The sequence below is a fragment of the Schistocerca serialis genome, chromosome 5, assembly GCF_023864345.2.
Source record: "Schistocerca serialis cubense isolate TAMUIC-IGC-003099 chromosome 5, iqSchSeri2.2, whole genome shotgun sequence".
NCBI lineage: Eukaryota > Metazoa > Arthropoda > Insecta > Orthoptera > Acrididae > Schistocerca > Schistocerca serialis.
In genome coordinates this window covers 627353732-627366151 of record NC_064642.1, presented here as the reverse complement: position 1 = coordinate 627366151, position 12420 = coordinate 627353732, and the positions used below count along the sequence as shown (strand labels likewise).

Sequence of the window (12420 nt, the reverse complement as noted above, 5' to 3'; positions counted from 1 at the left end):
ATTTAAAATTTTTTGGTTTTAAACTGGTGACATTTTGAAACTTCCTGGCAGATTAAAACTGTGTGCCCGACCGAGACTCGAATTCTGGACCTTTGCCTTTCGCGGCAAGTGCTCTACCATCTGAGCTACCGAAGCACGACTCACGCCCGGTACTCATAGCTTTTACTTCTGCCAGTATCGTGAGTCTTGCTTCGGTAGCTCAAATGGTAGAGCACTTGCCCCCGAAAGGCAAAGGTCCCGAGTTCGAGTCTCGGTCGGGCACACAGTTTTAATCTGCCGGGAAGTTTCATACCAGCGCACACTCCGCTGCAGAGTGAAAATCTCATTCTGGTGACATTTTGTTAGGATTTTTCTGCTTTGGCCTCATGTTCAACTGTCATCAACATTCTTTTATTATTATTATTATTATTATTATTATTATTATTATTATTATTATTATTATTGCTTACTCAGCTACACTCATTTTCTAAAACAATGAATTTTCTAAAACATCAACTTTTTCATTCACACTTTTTAACCCCTCCAACACCGCATTTTTAACTCTGAAACTTGATTACTAAGTTGCTCTATTTGATCTTTTAATCTGTTCATTTTGCTATGGTTTCCAGTTCTTATTTCTGTTAACTGATCATTAACTGCACTAAATTTGCTATTGTTATGTCTTCATTTCCTCTAATCGTACCAAAATCAACTCCAAAACATCAGTCTTTAATGTTTCTTTGCTGATTACGATTTCACTTGGCTTAAACATGTCCTGATTGGATCCTGCAGCTTTTATTTCTACCTCACGTTTGCTTTTCTATCTACTCATTTTGTTAACAAGCACAAGAGTCCACAAACATCAACTTCACAAGTAGTTTGTACTTACCTTTTTTATGTCCCTGTTGTAGTTGTAGAGTCATCTTCACTTTCATTTGATCCGGTCCATCATTATTGATAGTACATCACTACTGGTATAAAAATCCTTTGTTGGGTAGCCTTCAGTTTTTGCTCCATGTAATCGAAATTTATTTGTACATAAATTTCAAAAATCTATGAAATAAAGCAATTTTTGCAACAGACAACTTCAGTATTAATAAATTAATTGTGGATAATGCCCACACTTGTAATCTCGCTGGAAAGTGCTGAGGCCATTAAAGAGCATCAGCTAGCTCTACAGCCGCTGTGACGCCCTTCTCTAGAGCACCTACTAGCATTTAAATGGCTCCATGCCTGCGTTTGCCAGCTTATAAAAAGACGGAAACAGGAATATTGGGAGAGGTAAGTCTCAAACGTTGGGTGCCATACATAACCTTCCCAGGTCTGGACAATGCTTGGACATTTCTGTGGGTACCAGACCCTGACAGGTGTCACTGGCATCAACATAAATGGCGTGTTATCTACTGGTGCAAACACAATTGCTGAGCACTATGCTCGAGCCTCCACATCGGGGAATTATCCCCCAGCCTTTCCACCCTCAAATGGCGGATGGAAAGGAAAGCCCTCTCATTCACTGAACGTCACAGTGAATCCTATAATGTTCCATTTACAGAGTGGGAGCTCCTCAGTGCCCTTGCCCATTGCCCCGACAGCTCCTGGGCTGGATCGGATCCACAGTCAGATTATCAAACATCTCTCCTCCGACTATAAGCGACATCTCCTTGTCATCTTCAACCAGATCTGGTGCCATGGTGCCTATTGCAGTGGTGGGAGAGCACAAACATTCCAGTGCTCAAACCCAGCAAATACCCGCTTGATGTGGATAGCTATCGGCCCATCAGCCTCATCGTTCTTTGTAAGCTATTAGTATGTATCGTAAGTTGGCAGTTGTGTTGGGTCATTGAGTCAGGTGGCCTACTGCCTCCATGCTAGGGTGGTTACCGCCAGGGTTGCTCTGCCACTGATGATGTAGTTTCCCTTGAGTCTGCAATTGGAACAAACTTTTCCAGGTGCCAACACTTGGTTGCTGTCTTCTTTAATTTATGAAAAGCTTAAGACATGACCTGGCGACATCATATCCTTGCCATATTATATGAGTGGAGTCTCCGGGGACTGCTCCAGATTTTTATCCAAAATTTCCTATCACTCCGTACTTTGTGTCAAAGTTTCTAGTTCCCCCCCCCCCCCCCCCCCCCCCCCCTGCCATATCCATTAGAATGGAGTCCCACAGGGCTCCTCTGTATTGAGTGTATCTCTATTTTTAGTGGCCAGTGAAGGTCTAGCAGCAGCTATCGGGTCATCTGTCTTACCATCTCTGTATGCAGACGATTTCTGCATTTCGTACTACACCTCCAGTACTGGTGTTGCTGAGTGAGTGGCATCTACAGGGAGCTATCCACAAGGTGCAGTCGTGGGCTCTAGCCCATGGCTTCTGGTTTTCAGCCGTAAAGTGGTGTGTCCTGTATTTCTGTCTGTGTCGTACTGTTCATCCGGAACCAGAACTTTACCTTAATGATGATCCACTCACTGTAGTGGAGACACATCGATTCTTAGGACTGGTTTTTGGCACTCAATGTGGATTGCCATCTTAGTCAACTGAAGTGAAAGTGCTGGCTGCATCTCAATGCCTTCCACTGCCTGAGCAGCACCAACAGGGGTATACATAGGTGCAGCTCTACTGAGTCCTTTTCAATCCCACCTTGACTATGGGAGTCTGGTTTATGGTTCGGTGGCACACTCGGCATTGCGTTTACTTGACCCAGTGCACCACTGTGGCGTTCAACTGGCAAGCCTTTAGCATAAGTCCTGTGAGCAGCTTCCTGGAGGCGGCCAGTGTCCCTCCCCCCCACCATGCACAACAGCTTGACAGTTACATTGCACACATTCATAGTTTTCCTGATCATCAAAAATTACTGTCTCCCTTTCCCACCCGTGGCGGTTCATCTCACTTCGGCGGCCCAGATCAGGGCTTAATATTGTGGTTCGTGTCAGTCTCTTCTTTCTGAAGTGGAGTGCTTGCCTTTACCACCTGTGCTAGAGGTCCATTCATGTACACCTCCATGCTGTCCACTTAGGCTGAAGCTTCGCCTGGATCTTTGTCACAAATTGTTGTGTATAATTCATGTCATATAACCTGCATCTTTTTATTTTATCCCCTCTTGTAAGCCTGAATACAAGCTTCTGCAATATCTTGCATAAACAAATAAAGGCATACTTGCAAACGCTCCAGATTTCGTATCACGAAGTATATATCTATTGATGAATGTATCTCTTTGGTTCTCGGTCTCCATGAACAGTCTTTGCTGTTTTCTATGGTGCCATAAAATTAGTTCATTTAAATAGATATTCTGTTCATTTTTAGTTACATAATCGTAGTGTTATGAATATCAGCATCTTCTTTTGTTCTTGCAGTATACTGAGTTGGCGATATTTGGATCTAAACGAGATAGGAGTAACCCATGGTAAAATTGTTGAGACATCCATTTAACTCTTTGGAGCACGGTGGTATACATAGTATACCACCTTTTGAAAATTTTCTTGGCTCTTTGCACAGTGGTTTAACTGCACGACCACCACTCTAATATGCTCACCTAGTTCTCTACTTATCAGACAGATGGCACTCACTGCCTATAAGGAATCAGTTCCCGCCAAGAATTGCATAGATTACAACTGTGAAAGCTGCGTGCTGAGTTGTGCATGGTTTTTGCGTGTGAATAGTGGTTTATAACGAATTTCTTGTTGCGCCTGTGTTTTTTCCATATCTTGGACGTCACAGCTACGGTATGAACCCATGTATACATTCATATGCACAATCTTCCGTTATTTATATACAATTTATTTTGGTGGTATATTATTTGTACCACCGTGCATGTAGCAGTATTCTATTGCATTTCGTTTCCTAGTATAAAATTCGAAATCCTCCGCTACAAAGTTTAGTTTTTAATTGTGTTGTGACTTATTTTAGCTCTTTCTCCATTTTGTTTTGCTTACGTATTCTTTACTTGGATTCAGGCTGTTGTTTGAAAATGAAAATGTCAAGAAGAGGCTTACGAGATGAAGAAATCGAACGATTATTGTGTGAAATTCCATCAGACGAGGATTCCACTGTTGACACCACAGATGACGAATCTGATTATGAAGCAAGCATTGTTGCGGAGGCTATTGTGTCGTCTGAAGGCGAAGTTTCAGAGAGCGAGGAAGAAAGTGAGTCCACTCCGCCAAAACGCGCTGCTGACACAGCGCCAACTTGGGGACAACAATTCAATGCTACCTCAGGAATGCAGTTCGACAGTGAATCAGGACCAAGTGCTTTTATTAGGGACATTGATGATCCAGAACCTATCGATATATTCGAAAAAATATTTTCAAAAGAGCTAGTTGAGCTAATCGTTTTCCAAACAAATTTATATGCGACGCAATCTGGCAAGTCTTTCACTCCAACAACTGACAATGAAATACGAACTTTCCTGGGAATCAACATTTTGATGGGTATAAAGCGTATGCCAGCATACAGAGACTACTGGTCTAGTGCCCCAGAACTTCATGATCGTTATATTGCATCTCTGATGGCAGTAAATCGGTTTGGATGGTTACTGAGGAACATTCATCTGAATGATAACACATTGCATCCAGAAAAAGGACACCCAGGTTATGACAAACTGTACAAGCTGCGACCAGTGATCAAGATACTATCTGAATCTTTTTCCAAGTGTTACCAACCCAGCAAACACCTAGCAATTGATGAGTCAATGATCAAATTCAAAGGCCGCAACAGTATGAAACAATACATGAGAGATAAACCCATAAAGCGTGGTTACAAAGTGTGGATGCTGTGTGACAAGACCTCTTACAACTTGAAATTTGATATTTACACCGGAAAAGTAGGTGACACAGTGCAAACAGGCCTTGGGGAGCATGTAGTGCTGAGTTTGTCCTCTGAACTCGTAAATAAAGGCCATTATCTTTATTTCGACAACTATTTCAATAGCTATAACTTGTTGGCTGGTTTACAGCAGAGAAACATATATGCCTGTGGGACAGTTCAACCAACAAGGAAACATTTACCCAAATTAAAAACAGACAAAGAATTAAGCAGAGGTGAATTTGACTGGAGGGTCAGCAACTGTGGCATCCTCTACTTGAAGTGGAAAGATAAGAGAGCTGTTCATCTCCTTTCAAATTTTCACAGTCCTGAAGTTACTACAGTGACTCGCCGTGAAAGAGATGGTTCACGCATAGAGCTACCTTGTCCTCAAGCAGTGATGGATTACAATGCACACATGAACAATGTCGACAAGTTCGACCAACTGAAAAAATCATATGAAATAAGCCGGAGAAGTAAAAAGTGGTGGCACCGAATATTCTTTCACCTGCTTGATGTCAGTATCGTCAACAGCTATATAATTTGGAAGGAACTAGGCGATAGAGAAAAAATGACTGCCAAAGTCTTCAGGATGAGTATCCTGCAAAGCTTAGTAACCCAGAAAACACCATTGAGGCCATCTAGACTTCATGAGAGTCAAGTCCACGTAAAGAAAAACAAGCCATATGTTTCCTCACGCCAGCGTCTCGACAATTCATCCCACCAGCCAGAGCGTACTACCGCCAGACGTTGTGCGAAATGCAGTACAAAAAAGAAGCAAGTGCGCACTTTCTGGATGTGCGCTGAATGCAAAGTGCCTTTGTGCCTTAGCAAAACAAAAAGGTGCTTTCAAGATTTTCACAAAAAGGAATAAGAAACATATTTTATTTGTAAGGTTTGTAATTTGATTTTGTATTGTAAATGACCAATTGCCAGAAATAAAATTATTTTACATTAATTATACTAATTATTACTGCTTAGAGTAGAATTTAAAGGTGAGTTACAAGCACAAACCAAGATATCTCAAAAACTTTAGGTACGGCCCTAAGTGGCATGGTGGTATATTATATATACCACCATCTAAAACCAAAATCAATACAATAAAAAATTTTAATTCATGTTTTCCTTTATTAGCAACCCCACCAGACATAGAAAATGCATGTTTTATTAAAAAATTAATTAAACATAAAATCTGTGCATCAAAGAGTTAAGCATTACTGTAGTTAAGAAACACATATGTGGAAGTGAAATGGTTATTAAAACCTTGGTGCTCAAAAGAAAAGATTTATCTCCCATGGGAATATGCTTCCACAAAATAATGAATTTTGTTGTATTTTTGCATCTAAATGTGAGGCAGATCAATTACTAATCATATAGTTTTTATAGTAACAATATTAGAGACGGAAAGTTGCTACTCACCGTATAGTGGAGATGCGGAGTTGCGATAGGCACAACAAAAAGTTACACAATTATAGCTTTCGGCCATTAAGGCCTTTGTCAAAAAAAAAACACACACACACACACACACACACACACACACACACACACACACACACACACACACACACACACACACACTACTTGCACACACGTCTGGAGTCTCAGATAACTGAAACCACACTGTGAGCAGCAGCACCAGTGCATGATGGGTGTGGTGACTGGGTGGGGGTACGGAGGAAGCTGGGGCGGGGAGGGGGAGAGAGATCATGGTGGGGGTGGCTGACAGTGAAGTGCTGCAGGTTAGGAGGGGGGCAGGGGAGAGGTGGGGGGGGGGGGGAAGTAGTGGAAAGGAGAGAAATAAAAAGAAATTAAGACTGGGTTAGATAGTGAAATGATAGCTGTGTAGTGCTGGAATGGGAACAGGGAGGGGGCTGGATGGGCGAGGACAGTGACTACCGAAGGTTGACCAGGAGGGTTACGGGAACCTATAGGATATATTGCAGGGAAAGTTCCCACCTTCGCAATTCAGAAAAGCTGGTGTTGGTACAGGCTGTGAAGCAGTCATTGAGATGAGGGATATCATGTTAGACAGCATGTTCGGCAACAGGGTGGTCCACGTGCTTCTTGGCTGCAATTTGTTGGTGGCCATTCATGCGGACAGACAGCTTGTTGGTTGTCGTGCCTACATAGAATGCAGCACAGTGGTTGCAACTTAGTTTGTAAATCACATGACTGGTTTCACAGGTAGCTCTGCCTTTGATTGGATAGGTGATGTTAATGACTGGACTGGAGTAACTGGTGGCAGGAGGATGTATGGTCCATAGGTCTTGCATCTAGGTTTATTACAGGGGTATGAGCCATGAGGTAAGGAATTGAGAGCAGGGATTGTGTAAGGATGGGAGAGTATTTTGTGAAGGTTCGGTGGATGGCGGAATACCACTGTAGGAAGGGTGGGAAGGATAGTGGTTTGGACATTTCGTATTTCAGGGCACAACGAGAGGTAATTGAAACCCTGGTGGGGGAATGTAATTCAGGTGCAAGGATTACGTGGCGGAAGGACTCAGTCAGCCGTCAGATACTTCCACCTACAAACCTTGCCACTGTGACCCCATTCCAGTAGTCCTGCAGGATCTCCAGTCACTACTCAAATCTTTAGGCCCATCCCAGAACCTGTCCCCTGAGTCCATCTCTCTACTTACCCCTACCACTCTCCACACCGCCACCTTCTACATGCTTCTCAAAAGTCCATAAACCCAACCATCCAGGACGACCCATTGTGGCCGGTTACTGTGCCCCCACTAAGAGAATCTCTGGTCTTGTAGACCAACACCTTCAACCTATTACCCGGAACCTATCCTCCTATATAAAAGATGCCAACAATTTCCTCCATCGACTCTTCACAGTTCTTCTCCCTTCACCATACGGTGCCCTGCTCGTCACTGTTGATGCCACCTCGCTGTGCACTAACATTCCTAATGCCCAAGGCCTTACAGTCATTGAACACTACCTTTCCAGACGCCCTATGGATTCCAAACGAACAACCTCCTTCCTAGTCGCAATGACCAAATATATGCTTGCCCACAATTACTTCTCCTATGAAGGCATTACATACAAACAAATCTGGGGTATGGCTATGGGCACCCGCATGGCACCATCCTGTGCCAACCTATTCATGGGCCATTAGAGGAATCCTTCGTAAAAACCCAGAATCCTAAACTCTTCACCTGGTTCAGATTCATTGATGACATATTTGCTATCTGGATTGAAGGTGAGTACACCCTATCCACATTCCTCCAGAACTTAACAACTTCTTCCCTATTTGCTTCACCTGGTCCTACTCAACCCAACAAGCCACCTTCCTAAATGTTGACCTCCACCTCAGAGATGGCTACATCAGTACCTCCATCCCTATCAAACCTACTAACCACCAGCAATACCTCCACTTTGACAGCTGCCACCCATTCCATACAAAGAAGTCCCTTCCGTACAGCCTAGCCACTCGTGGTCGTTGCATCTGCTGTGACTAGCAGTCTCTCTCAAAATATACTGAGGGTCTCACTGAAGCCTTCACTGACCGTAATTATCCTCCCAACCTTGTACAAAAACAAATCTCCTGTGCCTTATTTTGCCAGTCTCCCACCACCCCCCATGATCCGGCCACAGAGGAGCATTCCCCTTGTAACTCAGTACCATCTGGGACTGGAGCAACTGAATTACGTTCTCTGCCAGGGTTTCAATTACCTCTCGTTGTGCCCTGAAATGAGAAATGTCCTGCACACTGTCCTTTCCACCCCTGCTACAGTGGTATTCTGCCATCCAATGAACCTTCACGATATACTCGTCCATCCTTAAAAAAAAAAAAAAAAACCTGCTCCCAATCCCTTACCTCATGGCTCATACCCCTGTAATAGACCTAGATGCAAGACCTGTCCCATACATCCTCCTACCACCACCTACTCCAGTCAGGTCAGTAACATCACCTATACCATCAAAGGCAGGGCTACCTGTGAAACCAGTCACGGGATCTATAAACTAAGCTGCAACCTCTGTGCCGCTTTCTATGTAGGCATGACAACCAACAAGCTGTCTGTCCACATGGATGGCCACCAACAAACTCTGGCCAAAAAACAAGTGGACCACCCTGTTGCTGAACATGCTGCCAAACGTGATATCCCTAATCTCAATGACTGCTTCACAGCCTGTGCCATATGGATCCTCCCCACCAACACCAGCTTTTCTGAATTGTGCAGGTGGAACTTTCTCTACAGTACATCCTACGTGCCTGTAACCCTCCTGGTCAACCTACGATAGTCACTGTCCTCACCCATCCAGCCTCCTCCCTGTTCCCATTCCAGCACTACACAGCAGTCATGTCACTGCCACACCCAGTCTTTTAATTTCTTTTTATTTCTCTGTCCTCGTCCCGCTCCCCACCTTCTCTCCTGCCCTCCGTGTGTGTGTGTGTGTGTGTGTGTGTGTGTGTGTGTGTGTGTGTGTGTGTGTGTGTGTTGCTGACAAAGATCTTAATGGTTGAAAGCTATAATTGTGTAAATCCTTTTGCTGTGCCTATCGTGACTTGGCATCTCCGCTATATGGTGAGTATCAACTTTCCTTCTCTAATATTGTTTCCTTCTCTAATATTGTTTCCTTCTCTAATATTGTTTCCTTCTCTAATATTGTTTCCTTCTCTAATATTGTTTCCTTCTCTAATATTGTTTCCTTCTCTAATATTGTTTCCTTCTCTAATATTGTTTCCTTCTCTAATATTGTTTCCTTCTCTAATATTGTTTCCTTCTCTAATATTGTTTCCTTCTCTAATATTGTTTCCTTCTCTAATATTGTTATATTCCATCTTGGATTTCCCATTGTTTGTTTTAGTTTTTATAGCAAAGTACAGGTGAATCCAATGTGATTTGTTTCTAGCAAATTGAATACCTAAATGTTTTTTTAAATATGTCTTCGGTACTTTCTGATGAAACAGAATAGTATCTATTTAGTAATACAGCAATCAGTGGAATAATAAACTTGAACCCTAATTTAAAATACTGTACTAATTTTTCTAGAAATAATTAGCAATGAACAATACAGCAAGAAAAATATCACGTACTGGGAAACTGTACTAATTACTGGCTGTAATTGTGTATTGAAGTGTATAGAGTAAGAAGCAAGTAACTGTGGTGTGTTAACTGGGACTAAACATGCACCTCTTACCTGCTGGAGAAAATACATAAACTGCGGTGTTGCTCCATAAGGGAGAAGGGACTTTTTCATAAGAAACCTTCTTTTCAGTACCTAAAACTGAAAGTCCTGCACTTGGCCTCAGAAATAACCAAACAAAATATTAAAATCAATTGTAAAAGACTTGGTGTGTAAAAATCTTCATTGTTATGTTGCGACTAGTTTTAGCTTTAGCTTTTAGTTTTTAAATACTATGTATCAGTCATAATATATTCTTTATTCTTTTATTTGAAGGTAACAAAAGAAAGAGGAGAACAATTAGCTATAGAATATGGAATAAAATTTATGGAAACAAGTGCAAAAGCTTCTATAAGAGTTGAGGAAGCCTTCTTCACACTTGCCAGAGATATAAAGACTAAGATGGAGAAAAAATTGGTTAGTAGACATCTGTCACTACACTGATTGTCATTTTACATATTCAGATGTTTGTTTACTTAAGTTGTAGTACAAAGAACTACTATTTTTGTGTGTTTCTTAGAGGTCTGTGCTGGGATCTGCTATAGTGTGATGCTTGCTCAACTAAGACTGCTCAGTGATTAGTTGATAGTGCTCTTGTATTATTCGTTAATGAATAATATGCAAGTTTAATAATCCTAAGATACATTTTAATGTAAATGAATAGATAAGCAAGACACACACACACACACACACACACACACACACACACACACACACACACACACACACACCTTACAGTTTGCAAGGTTTCTGAGCTAGTGGCTCCTTCTTCTGGCAGGAGGGTTGAAGAGGAAGAAAGAGGGGTGAAGTAAAAGGACTGGTGAGTTTTAGAAAAAGGGGTAGAGTTTGGAAAAAGTCACCCAGAAGCCCAGGTCAGAGGAGACTTACTGGATGGAATGAAGAGAAAAGATTCCTAAACTTCCTCAACAGTAATGTTCCCTTCCTGTTCCTCTGCATCTCCGTATACAGCCACACCATCATCTACTACTGCTCTCCTACAGACTGTACTTGGCCAACCTCCTTATCATAAAGCCTTCACAACTGCCTCTCAGACAAATAGCAACTCATAATCATGAGAACCAGTCACAGGAATACTGTGTTCTCAACCTCTCTTCTAAAGCTCTCTCCCCTTCTGAAAAATCTGTGTTGCCTAAGTCTCACTTCGAGCCCTAAACCTGCTTTAATCATGCTGCTTTGGTGAAAGATCTACTTTCCTTCACACTTAATGTCAAGTGTAGTATCACTTTGCAGCCCTGTCCCAAAACCATTCCAACAGCAAACCTGTCATTGAACCTTGCATCAAAGTTCTCGAGTCTTTCCTTCTTATCCTGCCTGGTAAGTCTCATCTGACCTGGTGTTCTGGGTGACTGTCCAGAACTCTAATGCTCTTTCTTCCCCTGCAACCCTTTTGCCAGACAGGCTCCTAAAGCTAGCAAACTGTAATAACCTTTATAAGTGTGTTCTTCTACTGCCACTTGGTGAGTAGATTTTATCCAATCAGTTAAATTATGTTTTCAAAAATTATTTTCATTGATACAAGATAAATTTTAAAATTACAAGAAAACATTGATGACCAGTACTTACCATCTGGGGGCGAAAGCTCCGACGCTACCGATATATACGCAAAAGTGAATGGGTTTGGGGTGGGGTGGGGGCAGGGTGTTCACTGCACTGATATAGGCAACAAGATATCTCAGAGCTTCGAAGTCTGCACATTTTTATCACAGTGATGCAAAATGACACTTAAAATTTTGAAAAAAAAAATATGAAAGCTTACTTTTCATCCTGTCTGTGTGAAATTTGGTGCTAATATACTCATTGGAATGTAAACAAAATTACCTAATACTTGTAAGTAAACTTGCAAATCCAGGGAAAAGTTTAAAATTTTAGCTTCATTTTATAAAAAGTAATGTCTGTATTTACTTTCATATTGCCTAAAATGGAAACCAAAAATATTTTTTTTTTACAAATATTCTGCAAAACGTGCTGTTGCATGAGGAAAAGAAAATTAGTGGAAGTTTTGTTCCTTTATGGTATCTTTTGCTGCTGTATTGGAGATTTTAGGCTATTTTTTAATTCGTTCTTACAAGGTCAGTTCCTGTTAAAGCATTTGCAAAAATTTTTAAATTCTTTCTTATTTACACTGTTTGGCCTTATTTGCATCAATGTAGTCTGTTTCGTATAAAGTGTTTTCTTAGTTTCCTGTTGGCCTAGTACTTCATTCTCCCATGTTGAAAAGTCAAATGGCATTTTTAAAATGAAATATTTATTTAAAAACCACAGTACCAGTATTGAATGACGAACACCACTAATTATTCCAACTGAAGCTCAAAGAAGCTATAAAAACAATGAAAATACTGTTACTTTGACACAAAACTGTCTTTAGCGGGCAACCTCTGGGGCACCTGCCGACCTTCAGTTGTAGAAGGCTTTCTCAGGCATGCAGGGCTCTGCCTGGGTTGACAGTTGTTTCCCTAGCATCTTGTGGGATCCCTATGGAACTG

General features: G+C 41.6%; 1 protein-coding gene across 1 annotated transcript in view; it reads left to right on the top strand.

Moving 5' to 3' along the window:
• The window catches only part of LOC126480756 (ras-related protein Rab-8A), a 57742-nt gene that overhangs the window by 33575 nt on the left and 11747 nt on the right, over window positions 1-12420 (top strand). Inside the window, exon 4 of the mRNA XM_050104043.1 lies at window positions 10193-10333. Coding sequence (XP_049960000.1) covers window positions 10193-10333 — 141 coding nt within the window. The remainder of the gene's footprint in view (window positions 1-10192; window positions 10334-12420) is intronic.